The 19,829-nt window shown below is 56.3% G+C and overlaps 1 protein-coding gene across 1 annotated transcript in view; it reads right to left on the reverse strand.

Moving 5' to 3' along the window:
• The window catches only part of PEPD (peptidase D), a 111,380-nt gene that overhangs the window by 81,176 nt on the left and 10,375 nt on the right, over positions 1–19,829 (reverse strand). Inside the window, exons 4-6 of the mRNA XM_028123686.1 lie at positions 13,162–13,225; positions 6,387–6,434; positions 4,965–5,026 (exon numbers count right to left, since the gene is read on the reverse strand). Of these exons, the coding sequence (XP_027979487.1) occupies positions 4,965–5,026; positions 6,387–6,434; positions 13,162–13,225 (174 nt within the window). The remainder of the gene's footprint in view (positions 1–4,964; positions 5,027–6,386; positions 6,435–13,161; positions 13,226–19,829) is intronic.

Consider the following 19,829-nt stretch of genomic DNA (forward strand, 5'->3'; position numbering starts at 1 on the left):
CTATCTAATGCCGTGGTTATGGAGCTGGCACCCCCACGGCTGGCTGAGCCCACTGAAGAAGGAAGGACAGAGGAGAGAAGTGGGAAGGGGGCATTCACAGGCTAGGAGGACTCCAGATCTCCAAAGCTTTTGGCACTCCTAACTACACAAATAAGGCCAACTCAAAGTCACCTGAAATGTTGCAGAATCAAAGCCCTACTTGTGAAATATCAAAGAGACCACAGGCAGCCAACCTCGTTCAGAGTCAAGAACAGAGCAGCAGATGACATAAATCAAGACAACACAGACTCTGTCTCCCATTTCCCCAAATGTCACTTTGACGTTGGGAAAAGCAATGGCCTATCTACTCAGCAGGAAAACACAGCAGTAAAATTTCACTTTACAAAATGTACGTACACATACACACATGCTCCTACAGACACCTGAGCAGCAAAGTGACCCAGCACACAGTTGCAAACACAACAAACATGATGAACACACACCCAAGCAGGCACGCACTTAGGAAGAGGTGCAGGCAGACACACACAGATGTATATGCAACACACACACACACACACACACACACACACACACACACACACACACACACACAAACCCAGACAGGCATATGCTTAGACTAATACACAAAGATCGACCCCTAAATATACATGCATACAGAAACACATAGATTCACACAAAAGGGCACTCGGATACAAAAATACTCAGAGAAACACCCAAGACACACACAGAAGAGTCCAAAAGACATTCCCCCCGCCCCATTGCCTCTATCCTAGTTAGCATTTTCTATGATAAGCATGTATCAGGTTGGGTAAAAACAACAACAAATCCACCAGTGCCTAAGAGGGTGGGGAGCAAGTGTCCTGGAAGCTTAGGGTAATTCCCTGGTGGGCTCAGCCTGAAGGATGGGTGACAAAGGGTGAGCAGGATGGGCCCAAACTCCCCTGCCCCAAGCCCCTGGCCTTCTCCCTGCAGTTTCTAACTCCAGGAAGGAGGTGAGACCCACCGGAGAACATGCCCTGCAAGGGCCCCCCACTGCCTTCCCCTGCTAGGGTTTGGGGCGGGTTCCTGTCTCCTCATGGAGATTCCATGGACCATAATGAGAAGCTCAAGTTAACCAAGAGTAACTTGATATGCAAGTTAACAGTAACCACAAAGCCAAGTCCCCCCACCACAGACCGGCACTTCATTGTGATCATCAGGCTTTAACAAAGTGCCTCTATTTCCTGGGTTTGAAAATTCACATCTTGGGGCGCCTGGGTGGCTCAGTCGATAAGCGTCTGCCTTCAGCTCAGGTCATGATCCCAGGGTCCTGGGATCGAGCCCCGCATCAGGCGCCCTGCTAGGCGAGAAGCCTGCTTCTCCCTCTCCTACTCCCCCTGCTTGTGTTCCCTCTCTCGCTCTCTGTCAGATAAATAAAATCTTAAAAAAAAAAAATCCACATCTTTGGGGCGCCTGGGTGGCTCAGTTGTTAAGCATCTGCCTTTGGCTCAGATCATGATCCCAGGGTCCTGGGATCGAGCCCGGCAAAGGGCTCCCTGCTCGGTGGGAAAGCCTGCTTCTCCCTTTCCCACTTCCCCTGCTTGTGTTTCCTCTCTCACTGTCTCTCTCTCCGTCAAATAAATAAAGAAAGAAAATCTTAAAAAAAAAAAAATTAAAATTCACATCTTTGAATATTTATATCCCTACATTAGCAACCCCCCAAATTCAGCAATTTCATATTAAACTGCTTATTTAAATGGAATTAACTTATAACCAATTGTCTTCAAATATGCAAGGCAATTTGAGTAAATGCCAAAAGATAAGAAATATGCTTATCATGAACAACCAGCTGATGTAAAATATCGACCATATTTCTCTCTCAGACAATGACATGAAACTGAGCCCTCCGCAACTCACTGCCCTGACCCAGGGCTCCTGGGCAGTCTGCCTGCTCTGGAGGGAACTGTCTCCTGGCAGGTAGGCACCACCATGAGCCACCTGGCCCCTGCAGATCTTCTCCTCCAGGGTCAGCCTCCCTCTCTCTCTCCCTCTCTCAGGAAAATGTGCTCAGAAGTCTACCTCCTCAGATGCTAGCAAAGATTTATCATGTCTGCCCTTTGCTCCCAGCCTACAGGAACCAATTGCTCCAGGCAGCCGTGGGAGGGAGTCCACAGGGAGAAGCCCCATGCCCTCCGTACCACCCCCCTACCCTCGCCTGTCCACCCAGCTGTTCTGTGGCCAGGGCTAGCCGGAGCTCAGGTGAAGAAGCTCTTAACTGGGTGGACAGGTGAGGCCACTGCTCTACGAGAAGCTCCTTTCTCCCCCCAGGCCAAGGGACAAAGGTGGCCGGGGATGGCCCATCAGCAGAAACCTAGAGGCCAAACCTGAACTTCTGCCACAGCAGGTCAATCAAAAATCCAAGACGTGGGGTGTTTCAGAGAAGTCCAAAAGGGTCAAAACCCAAATTTCCAGGAATAAGATGCTTTACTAGGGCAGTAAGAAGCAACCAGTGATGGACACCGATGGAAAGTGGGACAACAGCAAGACTCATCTTGCTCAGGAAACAGGCTATTATTATCCACAGCCAGCAGCTGGAGACGAGGCAGGCAGGTGAATGTGGCTGAGCTGCAGCAGCCCTCAAGGACAGTGGCAGAAGGCACGAGGGCACCAAGTCAAGGTGCTGGCAGCCAGGGTGCGTGGGAGGCAGGGGACCGAGCGGCACCCAGAGCCCAGGAATACAGACAGGACTTTCCAGCAGGCAGCTGGAGGCAGAGACTGGAGCCCAAAGTCATACCCGTGGCATGCAGGGTAGGGGCACCCACTGCAGGCTCCTACCCAACAGAGCAACCCCTGAGGGCCGAGCTACTCGAAGGGTGCCCCAGAGGGAAGGGAGGGAGGACCACAGGCAGGCCAGGGGACTCTGAAGCAGAGACACATGTGGGAGGGCTCTCACCAGCGGTGCATCGGTGCATTGGCCAAGACACATGGGTATGGAAACAATCCCCCAGCTCCTCCGGCCTGCGGCAGGGGGCAGGCTCTCAGCCCAGCAGCGAGCAGCTGGGGAGTACCCCAAGTCAGCCCCATCTGGACTGGACTACAGATCGAAGAGGGCCCGGCCAGGGCCTGGGGAGAACCGGCAAAGTTAAGACAGTCCCTGGCTCTCCAAAAAAGCTTCTAGATGCCGACTGGGTGGGGAGGAGGTTTGGCAGAGCACAGGCTCCTCTGGGCTCTTGGTAGGGGCTGAGGGGTCCCACAGAGCAACAGGGACCAGAGGCTGAGGTCCCGTTCACAGCAGGACTCCTCCTAGGGAAGAGGCCTCAGCTGCCACGGCCCACTGACTGTGATGGCCCTGGAATCTGCCCACGCCTCCTCTCTGGGAAAACCTGGGGAGCGGCCAGCTGAGCTCTGCTCTCAGGGGTCACATCCAGAGCTCCCTCCCATACTGCCACACCTGTTCCTGGGGTGCTGGGGAGGCATTCTCGGCACCAGAAACCTCTGGAGGGAGCCGGCAAAGAACCTGCAACGCACTGGCATCGGGAATCTTATAATCAGTGATCCCGAAGTCCACCCGGCCCACTGCACAGAGATGGGGAGACTAAGGCTCAGGGGGGCAACAGGGCTTGATGGGGATGTGCTTGTGAACAAGTGAACACCTGTTTCTAGAGCACCAGCTCCATGCCAGGCTCCGGGACAGAGCAGGATCCTGCTTCACCCCGTGCAAGCCCCAGCAACACCATTATGCGTGCAGGAGCTGAGGCTCAGAGGGCACGCTCTGTTAAGTGAGGTGACCTCCCTCCTCTCACTCAGGGCCCTCCCCACGAGGCAGAGACTTAGCGGAGGCTGGAGGGGGCAGCCCACAGGAACACAGATGTTGGTGCTGGTCGAGGCAGGTGAGCCAGGCAGCGGCACCTCGGCAGGGCTGGGGGACCAAGGGAGGCTGGGCCCACGCCTTCCGCTCGGCTCCAGGGCCTGGGGGGACATGGCAGCTCCACGGCCAGCATTTCAAAGAGCGAGCACATGGCTACTCCAGGGAAATTCCCAAGAGGATGCAGGGGTTTGAGCAATGAGAAGCAAACCTGATACTCGCCCCCATCCCATTGCTCTTATCACTGGGGGAGCGATACATATTTATGAGCTCATAATCCTTCCTAATCACCCCTACATCACACAGATGCACAAACTCCCTGTGGCTCAGGCTCATACATAATTATTAGGCGCTTCCTCTGTCACCGCCTCGGTCCACCAAAGGACGACAGGATGCAGTGGCACAGAGTAAGTGCGGTGGGAGAGGAGCTGGGGATGGAGACCCAGGAGCAAGGCTGGGGGCCAGCCACACTCAGCAGCCTGGGGGAGCAAGTGCCCCCCTCGAGGGTTCCTCTGCCGCAGCCTGGAGCCCCACAGACCGCCCCCCACCCCCAGGACCAGTCCCCAGCCGGCCCAGAGACACAGCCCAGGGAGCAGGAAGCTCTCTCCAGGGGCCTCGATATGAGGGGGACAAGGAGGGCAAGGCCCCACATCTGCCTTCCTGCCTGGACAGGCCCAGGAGGGGGAGCAGGGTTTGGAGGATGGGCCTGGAGCCAAACGGGGGGAGCGAGGACAGGTAAGGGGGTCGCTCTCTGAGACTGGGGCAACAGCGGACTCAGGCTGGGAGAAGTCAGTGCCAGGACTGAGGAGAGGGGCTGAGAAGAGCAAGGACCACAGAGCTGAGAGCAGGGCTCTAGAAGGAGAGTAGGCCCCCGCCTGTGTGTGCTCCCCAAGCCCGGGCAGGTCTGCACTTGCATTATGGAGCTCAACAGAAAAGCAGAAGTTGAAGTGATCCTAGGCAAATCATTTTTCTAAACATTTCCTCATAATACCCAATCCGACTCCTTCCCAGCATCCTCCTGTTCGTGTATTTTGTGTCTAGCTTGCAGACAGGGCAAGGCCTGCGGGGGAAGAGATGAGCGGGGGAGGAGGGAGACCATTCCAGGGGCCCCAGGACTCACGCGCTGATGCCCTCGAAGGAGGCTTCCCTGCAGATACTGCCACTGTCCGTGTTGACGCCACGCTGTAGAGACAGAGGGAGCATGAAGGGTGGGGCAGGCACACAGGGTCCCCACCGCCTACAGGGGAGGGCCCGCCTCCTCCATCCAGCCTCAGGACTGGGGAAGAACCTGGAGCCCCCACCCCTGCCCAGCAAACATATCCCTTCCTGCCGTTCAGGTAACTCCCAGCCAAGCCTGCCCTCCCACCCCTGCTCAAAGGCAAGCTGTCCATTCTCTGCTGCAGCCTGAACCTGGAGGAAAGGAAAGGGCTGCACAAACAGCATCTCAGGTGCATGAAAGCCTCCTCCCTCAGATCACTTAGCTAAAACCAGCTCAGGCTGGAGGTGTGCACACACTCCCCACTGATGGGGTCCAAAAAGCACTGTCACATCCAGCCCTCCCGGAGATGTGGGTAGGACCCGACTCCGGCGTGAAGGGCGCTTCTCAGTGACACCACGGAGCTGTGGTACATCCCTGTCCTTTCCCTGACCGGGAGGAGAGTGGAATTCAGACAAGAAAGGAGACAAAAAGGACTCAGAGAAAAGCGTGCCATCCCCAGAGAGGCAAGGCGTTCCAAAGTGCCCTTCTTCCTCAAGAACAGCAGGCCAACGCTGAATAATGCCCCCCAAAGAAAACACGCCGGGCCATCTCCGACCACAATCATCTCACGTAATCTTCCTGCTCGGCCATCAAAACAGCAGAGTGGAAAAAAGACGCCATGTGAAGTGCTTTAAAAAAAAAAAAAACAACCAAGAAGAACTATTTCTGAAAAAGAATCGATGAACGAGAGAAAAGGGTCACTTTGGGAGGGAAGAACGGTTGTACACTCTCCATATTTGAAACTCCCCAAGGTCAAAAAAGTGCAAGAAAGCTGGCTCTTCTCTGAGCCATTTCGCTGCCGGAGGGCCGCCACAGCCCTATTTAAGGTGCCAGGGGCCCACCGGGCACCCCGACCCACCCCCAGGCCGTGGCAGGTCATTCAGTGTACCCAATTCTATATCGGATGCCAAAGGGCCCAACAACCTCGCAGACAGGCACGACAGGTGTGTCTTTAAAATTCTATTAACAATGGAGGAGACACACGGTGGAAGCACATTGATATTCTACATCCACAAACTCTGTGAGCTCGGCCTGACACAAATACATTCTCCAGCTGGGTTTTAACCCTTGGAGTAGGCGTGGTGTCTTCTGCCAGGACCCGGCACATTCCAGGGACACTGGAGGATGGAGGACGTGGTCCCGGATGTATTCAGCCATCTTGAAGGATGTGTCGCTACGTGTTGCCCAATGACCATTCCTCCAGTTTCCAAATCCTCTGCAGAGGCGGGCAGCTCCCTAAAACCCTTCCCCGTGGTGTCCAATCCCTGGACACCAGCCACTTACCAAAGTGAGGAGGACAGAGGGGCTCTGTGACGTCAGGACACTGGCGATCTGAAAGGTCAGAAAGAAAAATCCACTTCAGAGCAATTGCAAAGACATCTGATGGAGATGATACACCACCATGACTTAACGATATCAGCTCACATTTATGGAGCCGGTGGTTAAAACCAGGCAGTGATGCCGTTGTCCACATCCTGCAGATGAGGAGACCGAGGCTCACGGACACCAAAGGAATTCTGAAAGCCACGCGGCTATCAAGTGGCAGACGGGGATTCACACCTACACCTGGCACACCTTCCCACATGCCGCCCTGCCTCCGAGCCCCACACACATCCCAGGCTCCATGCCGCCAGACCCCCCCCCCCGCCCCGAGGCCAGCACCTCTGTCCATCTGCCACTCCCTCCTGAAAGACCTGTTCCTACTACCTCTTAGGCACTGATCCCAACAGCCTCCTGTCCCCAGGGCAGACACCTCCCTCCCTGCCCCCCGTTCATCTCCTAGACTGTGTGGAGGAAGCTTCCCCCAACCCCACCCTCTGTCCCCCACCCCACACCTCCACTCTCCATCCCTCCTCCACCTTGACCCACTCAGGCTCATGTCCCTGCGTGCTGGCTGCTTTCTATCCCAACCCCATGAATAAGCATGCAACCTCATCTTTCCATGCCTTTGCTCAGGCTCTGACCCCTGCCTAGAATGCCTCCTCCCCATCTCCGCTATAGTGAAGCCCTTTGTTACCCAGACAGATTCATTCACTCCCTCATCTCCTGCCCCATTCCCTTGGCAAAGTGCCCACCACACTGCATTAGCCATGACATCTGTACCCGAGAGCGCCAAGCACCCTGGTGGGAGCACTTTCTTCCTCTCCTGGCCCCCACGCCTCAGTCTACCCTGCATCAAGAGGCCCCTGCTGTATTTGAGCCCCCCCCCAAAACTCTTTCACACCCTGACACGGGCGAGCGGGAGAAGGATTTGTTGTTTGTTGTTTTAACAGCTTTCCTGAGCTATCACTGACAGGCTCTACAATGCACATATTTAAAGTGCACATTTTGATAAGTTTTGACATATGTATGTACATGTTTTTTAATACTGAGAGGCTCCCAGAGAAAACCTGGAATATACTGAAAACTGTAAGAAGATAAAATACACCTACAATCCCATCCCCAGAGACCTTTTATCTCTGCACATGAAAACAGAGATCTGTAATGACATCTGGATCATATGAAGTTACACACTTCACTTGTTTCCTGAGATGAAGTATTCTCCAGCCACGGGATTTTTACCAATCACTACTGCCAGGGGAGGGGAAACGCCCAACGAGCCCCCTGATCATGGCCTGTACCAGTCCCTCCAGACATCACCTCATCTAACCACCTGGGAAGTTGGGGCTACTTGTGTCCAGATTTCACAAATGAGAAAGCCGACGGGTTCAATCATTTGTCCAGGTTCATGGTTAAAAACGAGCAGAGGCCAGAATTGAATATACGGCTGTATGGCTCTCTTAATGGACACGGCACAGTTCATTTTTTATTCATTCATTCCTCTACTGGACACTTAAATAACTTCCAGCGATTAACTAGTGTAAGAGAGACCCCGATGAACACTCGTCTATACAAGTCTAGTTTCTTACCATAAAGTCCTTTAAAAATGTATTTCCTTAAAAAAAAAAAAGAGAGAGAAAGAGAGAGAGAGAGAGAGAGAGAGAAAGCGACCCAGTGACACCCCTGGGTGAAAAGCCATATGCTTCGTTGAGGGTTTTGATGCTGGTGGCCAGACGATCCTCCAGATGTGTGCCAACCGCCCTCACCCCACAGCACACAAGGCTCCGCCTCCCCGGACCCTCCTCTCTGACTCCTGCCATGAGGACAACTGAACCCCCTCCCCCCCGCCTCTGTGCTGCACACACCAACAGCTCAGCTGAATCCCTGCCACTCTCACAGGTCCTCCTGGAGGAGGGGGGATGCATTAAAAGGAACAAGAACTGTGCATGTCAGGCCCCTGGGTGTGCTGTCACGTCGACATGAAGGGTCTCCATTCATCAGCACAGAACAGCTCCGTCAATGACAGTGGCAATACCGGAGAGCGAGCAGGCACCCGGGGACGGTACGTGCTACTGCCCTTGGCACAAATGTGTGGTCTGGTGGTTTTTCTCTCAGCGATGGCTCGGGATGTGCTGGTTAGGAATGATGGAGAAAGTAGGCCTCTCTGCGCAGCCTGATGCGTAGACGGGCCGAGAGCCGACACACCAAGCAAGCTGGGTGTCTGCCAGTCCTGGCAAGACAGCATCTCTGATTGATCACGACGGCCTGAGTGGGCCCTGGTTCCCTCTGCGGTTGTAAAACCTCTCCCAGCCTGGCAGCTCCGTCCGCCCTTCCACATGGAGACCCATTAGCACTATGTTCTCCTCAGTACACCCCGATTCCACGCCTCAGAAATAAAGGAGACGGGATGCGCCTGTGTGTAGCCAGCTCAAATGCAGCGCCAGCACACAGGACAGCTCGGCTCTGTCAACTGTGGGCCTCATTTCCACGGAGTGGGGGCCACTGGGGACCCATCAGCTTTCACAAACCAGTGCTGTTAAATGCCCCTGACATGCTGCATCCCAGAGCCAGCATCAATTTCCTGGGCAGCCAGGCCTCTCTGGCAGGTTGAGGGAGATGGCACAGGCAGAACTGATCAGAGCCTTGTGCACAGGGACCCTCCCCTGAGGACATTCAGAGGCTGCCCAAGGACCCCTCATGCACCCTCACGCTCAGGGCCCCAGCCAGGCCTGCTGGCTACTCTGCCTGGGCGATGGGCCAGAGAAAGGGGCAGAGCAGTCCTCAACCAAGGCTGCCCTGCTCTAGGGAGCTAGGCTTCACCCTGCAAGCACCCAAGCTTGTGAACTGTTTTGGGGTGCCTGGCTGGTCGGTTAAGCGTCCGATTCCTGGTTTTGGCTCAGGGTCATGAGACTGAACCCCAAGTCAGGCTCCACGCTCCATGTGGAGTCTGCTTAAGACTCTCTCCCCCTTGCACGCACACATGCTCTCTCTCTCCAAAGTGAATAAATAAATCTTTAAAAGCAACTGTTTTTCACGGCCATCTGAAACAAGGGTGCAACTTGGTGGCTGGCAACGTGTCTAAAAATCTGAACTTGTTTCTAAAATGTAAATACCAGGAAAGCTCACAAACACCATGGAGCTGCAGCTCCTCCTGCACAATCGGGAGTTTCCAGCAACTCTGGACCAGCAGTCCCACGTAGCAGCTGTCCTTTCAGAGGTGCCACCCCAGCCCCCGCCACTCCCTGATGCCTCCCAACACCAAGGCCGAGAGGCAGGTGGCATCCATCACCGTGCCACCACAATGGTTTCTTACACCCGTCCTGCCTGAATCTGAGCCGGTGACCCTGGCATCTCCCAACATCTGCCTGGGGCCGAAAAGGAGAGAAAGTGCACAAGATGGGGCCCCCACCCTGCCGGCTCCCCTCCTGTTACGAATACCAGCCTTGGCACGGCACTTGAGTGCGATGCCTTGAAGCACTTCTCAAGGTTCTCCTGAGCACCCCTCTCTCAGGGGAACCACCATTTGCTCTACCTTCTCAATAATTAAAAGCAGAGTCATCTCTGGGGATGAGAGGAGATCTATCAGACACCTGCATTTTATACATGACAGCGAGTGACCAACCATGGCCTGGGGTGTGGGGGTTCCTGCCTTCTTTTAGAAAAGACAGGTGTGAGCTGCTTCCCAGCTGTGATTTGTCACGGATGGCCGAGGCTGCCCAAAGTCAGCTGGGGGTTAGCACCACAGAACTGGCCTGGGGAGCCCTTCCCCGACACAAGGAGCTTCCTGCCACCTTCCATGATGGAGTAGGCTCCAGGGATCTCAAAGGCCTCCCAGCACAGGTGTCTCCACGTAGTAGTTTATAGTATCAGGCTCCATTTCGAACCACAGAAAACCAAAGACACTTGGGAGCCTGGGTCACCCCCTATGTGTGATGAGACAAATGCAGAAGTGGAGGGCCTCTGGGGTCCAAAGGTCCCGAGGTTGCCCCCTAACTCTGCGGCTCCCCGGCTGGGGGGCTGCGGGTGAGGCCCGTCCCCTTGACCTTGGCCTCCTCCTCTGCAACGGGGCAGGAGCTGTGGGCCCACCACGGAACAGGGCGCAAGGGATCCGTCTCGATGTTACTGGAACCTGCAGGTGCCACCCCACCCGAGTGAAGCACCTGACCAGCTGTCAACAACAAGCCCCCGTCTCTAGTAAGAATCAGAGCAGTAAGTCAGGACAGAATTGATGAACCATGACAGTGATGACGACAGGACACAGCAGCCAGTTCCCGGACCCGAGACCCTGTCCTCTGAACTCCTCCGAAGCCTTCATTTAAGATTCTGCTTTGTTTTGTTTTTTTTTTTTTTTTAAGATTTTATTTATTTGTTTGAGAGAGAGAGAATGAGAGAGAGAGAGCACGAGAGGGAGGAGGGTGAGAGGGAGAGGCAGACTCCCTGCCAAGCAGGGAGCCCGATGTGGGACTCGATCCCGGGACTCCAGGATCATGACCTGAGCCGAAGGCAGTCGCTTAACCAACCGAGCCACCCAGGCGCCCTAAGATTCTGCTTTGTAAATACAGACTGAGAGTGGGCTGCTCTGTGGGGCTGTGATTCTGCATGACAGGCTTTCCTGTCCCGACGCTCCAGACCTGCGTCCCTGCATCTGGAGGCCAGCTCCCCTCCTTCTCCCCAGAAGTCACAGGATGAATGGAGCTGAGGTTCCCCCAGACATAGAAGCAACAATGTCAGATGGCAGCTGGGCAGGCGGTAGCACAGAGATGCTCTGAGTCGGTAGGGCTGAGTCCCGGGCTGCCCCCTCCAAGTCTCTGGGAAGGTCAAGGTCCCCAAGAGCAACAATGTTAAAATGCAGTTTATGGAGGCAGGAGGGATACACCTGCCAAAGGAGAGGGTCAAGAACAAAATCAGAACTAAGGAAAGAGCAGGTCACTGCTCCCTAGTACCTAGTACTCACTCCCTAGTACTTAGAGATACAAGGTGAGTAGCAAATGACCTCATTGGGGCATGCAAATAAATGTTCAGACTATTTGAGATCCTGTACCCAAAGAGATCAATACAACAGGTCACATGTGTATTAACAGACTCTTTAGATGCTATGAGTCACCCCCAGTAACTTGGTATTGAAATCCCAGGACAAAAAAGAAAGATCCATCAAAAGCCCCCTCTCTCTGTCACCCAACAGGGCAGCAGGCGCTGCAGACACAGGCGCCCACGGCCTCGTCGATACAAGCTGCACTCCTTCCCAAGGCCCTCCTGACAGGCACCGCCCTGCCAGTCACCTTCTGCAGCAGCCTGCGTCCTAGCTGCTGAGTTCAGCCCTGGGTCTCAACCAGCTCTGACGCCCACATGCCCCTGGAACCAGGCAGGCAGAATGTGACAGTAATGTCTGGGGGAAGGAACTGGGCCTTAGGGACAAATATAAAGCAGCAAAAGGCAGACTAGAGAGCAGACAACAGCCAGTATCCAGCATGTCCACTGCAGGTCCCAAGAGCCGGGGTGGGAGGGGCGCCAGTGTGGACCAGTCAGCAGGGGATGCAGCGGGCTGGCACAGGCCTCGGAGCTCCGGTAGGATACAGGGTGGGGGTGGGGGCGGGGAGTGGGACAGGCATTCTAGGGCAGCAGAACTGGAGCAGGACCATGTCTGTGTTGGGGACAGTACTAACGCTGGCCTGCGCTGGGGCCAGGCGTCCTCCAGCAGGCTGCGCTGGGCCCCTGCCCCAGGGCTGAGACACACTGCTTCTTCACTGCACTGTGGGCCTGGCCGGGATCCCTGCAAACCTGCCTCCCACCCAGGGCCGTCAGTCCCCACCAGAGCCTGTGTCCTACCCAAGGGAAGGGGTAGCTGCTTGGTCTCCAGCTGGCTGACTCATCAGCTGCTTCCACACTGATCCCCAGCTCTTAGGTACGTCCATGTGTGATCTCGGTCTGGCTGGGGAAATGTGGTGTGGGAGGGCCCCATCCAGCTGACCCTGCCAGGCTGGGCTAGACCTTGAGCAGCAGGCCTCCTGGTGCTTATGTTCTACCTAGCACTCACCTACACACGGTGTGGGGGTTATAACAGTGCCCAGGGATGGAGCAGAGAGGTCTCCCTGTGGGCCTGGCAGTGGCTGCAGTGTTGGGGGTCTTGGTCCCCCAAGGAGACCGTGGGGGCGCATTGCTGTGCTCTCACCCCTGCCCCAGCCCCGTCCCATCAGCCGTGGAAGTCAGGGGCAGCGCCTCGCGACTGCCCGGATTCAGGACAGATGCAGAACCTCCCAGAAGGACAGTCATTCACCTACCCAGGCCACATGACACCAGTGGGCATCCACGCTGGGAAGTAGATTAAAGCCAGGAAACTTCCAACTGCACCCCACCCTACAGGGCTCTCAAAGTCTGGGGCTTTTCTGGCAGTGGCAGCTGTGGGGAGGACCTCCCAACATGTGGAGGCCAGGGCTGAGCTGGGGGGGACATTGAGATGAGACCTCCCAGAGATGTTCTCCCTCTGGGAAGCTCAGCAGCCACAACCCAGGAACCAGAGGCCTCCAGCCACTGAGTCAGGGGCACTGGGCCAGGCAAAGGGGGGGCCTCTTCAGGGAAGTCTGAGGTACACATCCTGCCGGAGCTCCCCAAACGAGGCCACTGCGGCGGTGGCTGGCGGCCGGGTGGTGGCATCCCACCACAGGCCGCCAGGTTATGGCCGTGAGAGGAAGGGGGTGAGGGAGGCCCTCAACAGCTCAGAGAGGAGTTGGCTGCTACTGACCTCGTCTGTATACTGGACGTCATCCACGGCATACTTCTCCTTGAAGTACTCCTTGGAGTGGATCCTCAAAGAGAAGCACAAGGAACACCAGGGTGAGGGTTTGGCCACACTCGGCACAGGCTGCCTTCCCGCCCCCAAGCCCAGACCGTAAAGCCCCGGGCCACAGAGTGAACACTGAACCTCACCTGCCTCCCCTGACCTCCCCCAGGTGACCTGTGCCCGACCTCGAAGCCCATGACCCTGGCCACTGGCAGCAAGCGTCTACAGACCACACCTCCCCCTCCACCACCAGTGAGAGTCCATGGGGGGGGCAGCCAGCATACCCTCTGGGGCATGAAATAAGCTGCCTCCCAGGAGCGCCCCGCCCCCCATAGAGCCTCTTTAGAGGAATGTTTTAAAATTAACATTTGAAAGAAGTCAATATCAGTATTACTCACTGTGATGAGAAACATTCAAGCTTACTCATCACCCCTGAAAAATCAGCCATGAGAAGACAGAGACAAAGGGAGGAGGAGGTTGGGCCACCTCCCAAAGGGCTCTGGGTCATGGCTGCAGTCTGGAAAGGAACACCCCCCCCCCCCCCCCGCCTCCTGGTCAGTGGCTGAGTTGATGTCACTGCTGGTGACAGAGCTCACACGAGGTGGGGCACTAGCCACATGAGGGGAGGGTGTCACCAGCCAAGTCTAATGACGCACACACACCATCCTGCGCCATCCCACGCCTGGGCACCACATCAGCACGGGGGGGTATGCCCCCAGCCTGCCTGTGATCGCATGGTATTCTAGTCACCAAGTGTTAGATCCGAAAGAGGCCTCAGGGGAAAACAGCAGATGGTTTTCAGCCTGTGCTTCCTGGACTCTCAAGGGCGGGCAGATGACACGGGGGTGAGGGTGCCAAGGACAGGGTGCCTGGGGAGGCCCAGAGAGGCCAGGGGAGGGAGCACACTTCTAGACTTGGAGAGGACCATCTCCAAAAGCGAGCTCCCTGTGCCTTTGAGATACCAGTGACTAGCGTCACTGGCCGGGAAACAGACGCCCATTCCCTTCCCTGAGCCCTTGCACCACTTCTCACCGGGGCTGGAGGCCCCAGTTCTCCGTCTACCACGGACAGCTCACTGACCCTTGGTGACTAAGTGGTGACACAGCCATGCACAAAAGCACATGCCATAAGGGTGAGGTGGGGCCATCGGCGTCCTCACCACATCCACCCTCCACTGCACCGGCTGCAGTCCCAGCGCCAGGATAGATGCCCTGCATCCTCAACAGGTCTCCAACCCACCTCTGGCCTCGTCACTTCATCGCTGGCAGCTGTGATAGGCATCCAGCACAAACTCCCAGAAGCTTTGGGAAATGCCAAGAACCTGCTTTCAAGAGATGCTTCCTACAGGGGGCATCTCAGCCATCACCCCAGGGAACGCATGCCTGCGTGCCCTGCCTGAGAATCTTGGCGGTCAGGCCTCCGCACAGACCTAGACTTGAGACCCGGGAACATCTCCGTGTACTCAACCCGAGGTCAAGGTCTTCACAATGTGGAACCAGAGGAGACAGGAGGAGGAGGGATAAAGGCGAGGCAAACACAAGGTAGCCGTGACCTGCGGGCGGCTCCAGGGCTGCGCGCTCACCTGTCCACCCCTCGCCTGCCAGCCACAAGTCATCCGCTTGCCACAGGAGCCAAGGAGAAGCCAGGGCCGGGCAGCCCACAGGAGAGCCTGCCGCTGCCACCCTGATTATCTGGGAGGCGGTGAGGGCGGGTGCCAGCTCCCCAACGTGCCCCCTGTCCTCCTCAAAGAGGTCAAAGGACACAGTCCAGAGCACCCAAAACCACCCAACTACCACTGACCTGGTTCTCAATAGGAATGATCACCTGACAGATACAATCTAAAAAGCCGTGAGTATCTTTTCTGGCACTCTGCACGCCATTCTTTCCGAAAGGGCAGAGATAATTAAGTTTGAACACTACCTATTGCTCATGTTTGGGGGCTAATTATGGTAAAAATAATTTAAATGTCACCCGAAGGGATAAGCCAGCCACCAGAGGCTCAGCAGCCGCGATCCGGCAGGGCTGACGGGAGAAGGAGCGATACGCCCACGAGAGCCATACAGAAGTGGCGGGAGAGGTCGCGGGGCAGCTACAGACCCACCGAGCACCAGGCGGGGGGCAGCCACGTGGAGGGCCTGCATCCTGCCCTGCCTGAGTCTAGGGTCCCGCAGCGCAGCTCGTGGCAGATCCCACCATACAGGAGGTTCAGATAAAGCCACTGGACCGGGAAAGAGTGGGTCACAGGGGAAGCCGGCCCCACCCCAGAAACTCGCCCTTCAAAGGGAAGGGACAGCTCTGGCAGGAGAGAGGAGAGAGCCTGGCACGACTTAGAGGAGGCCTTTCCCAGAATTCAGGGTCAGGGTCGACACAGTGAGTAGCAGCACCCCAGCGGGCCTCCTGCGCGAAGGAGACATTGAAGGAATTCGAGTGGTGCGGACACAATGGAGCTCTTGAGAATATGGAATTGCCAAGCACAGGCCTTGCTGGCCAGCTGGCCACCTGCGTGTGGTTAATGACTAAGTAAGAAGACCCAAGTGCAGCAGTCACCATCCCTTCGCAGGGGCCTGAGTCCGCCTTCAGCTGCACCCACTGCTGCAGCCTCTCATGCTGCTCACGACCCAGCACCGCAGCTTGCTCCCCAACGGAGGTTGGCAACCACTTCGAGAAGCCAGTGGCTGGTCAGAGAAACGCAGATCTCTCCAAAGCAATGCAGGTGCCTGATCCTGAGGACCGTGCCCGGGAATGAGGGACCCTCTATGGGCACTGAAGCTGCCCCGTACTGAGTCGCAGAGACAGTTCCCTGCCTGCTCAGAGGACCCCAGACACCGTGCAAGCAGCCAAGGCTGCCACCAGCTAAGCCCGGTCCTGACAAAAATGATGGGAGACACTCACATCCAAAGGCACCAGACTTTTGTGAGCAAAGATTCCAAATGAAAACAAATTAGGGGCTACCACACTGCTATCCCAAAAAAGGCCTGGGGTGAGGAACAGGCCAGGCCCCACGGCGTCTGCTGCCCTGACAACAGGACCCTGCCCTTTACGCAGGAAGTGGCAGATCTGCAGACGGGAGTGCTGCTTCCCTAGATGACTTTGGATTGCGGTATCTGCCAGATGGACTTTCAAAAGCCATCAGATAGAGACTCAAAAGGAAGATGAGGAGCTGAAGGTCAAATGTTCAGTCTGGTGGGTTTTGATTGCAAAGGCCAGGTAATCCCAACAGCCTCGCTCCCAAGCCCTGTTAATCACGAGAGTGTCTGGAAACAGCCACACGCAATCAGATCTGGCCACTCCCCAACTTCAGCCCCAGACAACCAACCCCTTCGCCACTGTCCCGCTGTAACTGAGCCTTCTCTCCCAAAGGCTCGGGACATGGGGGCCAGGAGAGGACATATGGGGGCAGAGGAAGGTAAAGGTCTGCCTGGCTGGCCACACTGGGGAGCCAGGTCTGCAGGAGATAAGGGTCTAGCTCTCTGCTGTGGGGCCGGAAGGAACTGACCTGCTCATTCTGGCCTGCCCAGCATGGAGCCTTTCCAACAGGGAGACCCACACTGCAGACCCATCTCTACACTCAAAGGTCACACAAGCCTCTATGTCCGCACCAGATAATCAGCTGGCTCAGCAAAGCAGGGCCAGACTAAAGAAGAACTTTTTTTTATAAAGATGTATTTATTTACTTATTTATTTTAGAGAGAAAGAGAGAGTATGTATGTGCACGAGCAGGGGGAGGGGGAGAGGGAGAGAGAGAATCTCAAGCAGACTGCCCGGTGAGCATGGAGCCTGACTCAGGGTTCAATCTTACAACCTTGAGATCATGACCTGAACCAAAACTAGGAGTCAGATGCTCAACCGACTGAGCCACCCAGACACCCCTAAAGGAGAACTTTTAACAGCAGCCCTGAAAACAAGCCATGGCCAAAGCACAGAATATTATTCCTGTATTACTGAGGATTACACTTCAGAATAGCCAACTGCTAACAGCTGTTCCCTGACCAATCAAGTCCTGGGTTTTAAACCCTCCAGTCAAGTGCCATTTGGCTCCCCAGATGGTGGCTGTGGGGAAACATGATGAGATTTGCTCAGATTTTCCCACTGGATGGTGGAGTCCCCAAGGCAGGGACAGGCCTCTCCGCCCACAGCCCTGGAGGATGTCCACCCTCCAGGACAGGCACTCCCCAACTTGATGCAAGACAAAGCAGGAGACAGAAAGTCCAGTGAGGCCCTGCTCAGACCCTCCCCTAGCCCCCCATCCACGCCCACATCTCACGGTGGAGCCCTTCCGCCCTCAGGACTGGCACTCTCAGAGCCAGAAGGCAGGGTCCCGGGGCAGCTCAGAGGGCAGCCAGGTCAAAACCATGGGCACTGCCCAGGCACTGGGGCCCCAGCTATTTCTGGGACGTGCCACTAGCAGGCAGGGCGGAGGCCACAGCTCTGTGATCATCTCACATGCAGGAAGGGTTCTGGAAGAATCCTCTTACCAAGACCAGACCTACACTCTCACCAGGAAACTCCTCAGCACAGCTGTACCAGTTACTAGGGCTTTGTAGCAAACCATACTGACATTTTTCATGTTCACGGACTCTGAAGGTCCGGGCTTGGGACAGAGCCCAGAGAGGACAGCGTATCTCTGCTCCACGAGGTCTGGGACCTCAGCAGGAGGACTCAAAGGCTGGGGTTTGGAGTCACCCACTCTGGCAGGTGGTCTGGCTGTCAGCCAGAGCCCCCCTACCCCCGCTCCCATCCATGAGGTCCCCTGACACGGGCGAGTGTGGGCTTCCTTGCAGCATGGCAGCAGGGTTCAAGGGCAGGTGTCCCATGAGCAAGAACCAGGAGTCTAGCCACAGGATGACCCTGCCACCTTCACACATCAAGGCAGTCACCAGGTCTCGACCTGGAGGAGCGGGAGGGCGGGGAGCCCACCTCTCCAACGGGAATGGCCACAAATATTCCTGGGGCCACTTCTGGACATCACAAGCTGCCTGTCCCTGGCATCTTTACCACCGCATTTCATTGTCACAAAAGGTAGCCATCTGCACAGTGCCCATCTCCATGACAACAGCCCCGGTGGTGCCTCATGAGCAGCCTTGTCACCGTCCCACAGATAAGGAATCAGAGGCCCCGATAGTGACAAGACCTGCTCTGTGAAGACGCCCTGCCCCGCCATCCAGCCAGCTTCCAGCAAGACTGACCCGCACGACCTGCACAGGCCACGCCACCACCCGGAACCTGTGCCTCTTTAAAGCAGGGCAGTCGTAAGGATTAGACCAGGAATATGCTAAAGGCCGACTATCAGGGCTACAACGGAATGGGGAGGCAAGAGTTGGGTGAGGCAGAACCACCTTCCCGTGAGCACCCATGTCTTCAGGCCTGGCCTTGCTGATCTAGCAGGAGGAGGGGTCCCCCAGGCCAAACCGGAGGCCAGTGTCTCTGCAGGTAAAAGACAATGTGGCAAAGCAGGCAAGGAGGTCCAGAGGACAGAGCAAGACATCTACTGTGGCCGGCTCCCCTTCTGCAGCCCCCTTCTCACCCCCTCCTAGGGCTGGGCGGCGTGGAGCTCTGGGGGCTCTCACTGGGCCTGGCTCACCTTGCCCAATGCACCACCCCGTCCCTTGGGAAAAAGGCAGCACAACCTTCCCGTGTTCACCCTAACCCAGGCTTGGAGGCCAATGGGAACCTGCTCATTACAGCAGGGACCTGTTTAGGCCATCTGCCCCAGAGGCCTCTGAGAGGGCCAGGACCTAGGTGCCCAGCCATGCCCTCCAAAGGCCAACTGGATCGGGCACGCCTGCTTCCCACCCTCCCTCCCCAGGGCCAAGCGGGAAAGCACGCTGCCAGGGAAGCCCGGCGAACTTCTCTTCTGCTGTCAGTTCTGCTTCAAGCTGTCTTCACGGGCCAGGAGGCCTCAAAGCAGAACTGTTACCAACTTGTGAGCCTGAACCCCTTCCCCAGGATGACAGAAGTCTCCAACAAAGGAGGAACCGGAGTTTGCACTGAAGGGCTGGTGGGGGAGGCCCTGTCCCGGCCCTCTGCACAGAGCCACAGGCCAGCCAGCCCACCTGGTAATGAGCCTTCGGGGACACCAGGCAGCAAGGGCTGCAATTCAGACATTAGCCCAGAGGAATCACTCTCCAGGCAGAAATGACACGCTGAAGGTGATAAGCATTTAGCGGGATGCCCTGAGTGCCTTGAGCACCCATGCTTAAGTATGGCTTCTGCCTCAGTACCTCGGAGAGGCAGGATGGCTCCCACGGGGGGTAGACACGGCCAAGGACCCTGGCGCTGGAAGGTGCCGCAGACGATGGGGAGGAGGCCTCCGAACATAGCCCAGGCCCCAGTACCACACTCCTCACACAGCACAAGCCTAGAGCCCCCGCCGGGCCTCATAGGTGAGCCGACTGAGGCAGGGCCTCCCTCAGAGCCAGAGACAGGCACACAGCAGCACCCAGCAATGCCCCGTGAGGGGTGGGCCTCAGAGAAGGGTCCAGAGCCAACCCCCACGACACCCAAGTTTGGGGCCACCTCCCACTGATGCCTCGCACAAGTGATGGCCCACTGGGGCCAAAGCCTCCAGCATTTTAACAAAGCTGGGAATCCAGAATTTCAAGATTAATAAATAGTACCTCCACACAGAC

Source organism: Eumetopias jubatus, unplaced genomic scaffold (assembly GCF_037043125.1).
Source record: "Eumetopias jubatus isolate StellerSeaLion01/CBP00866 unplaced genomic scaffold, mEumJub1_p1.0 scaffold_10, whole genome shotgun sequence".
Taxonomy (NCBI): domain Eukaryota; kingdom Metazoa; phylum Chordata; class Mammalia; order Carnivora; family Otariidae; genus Eumetopias; species Eumetopias jubatus.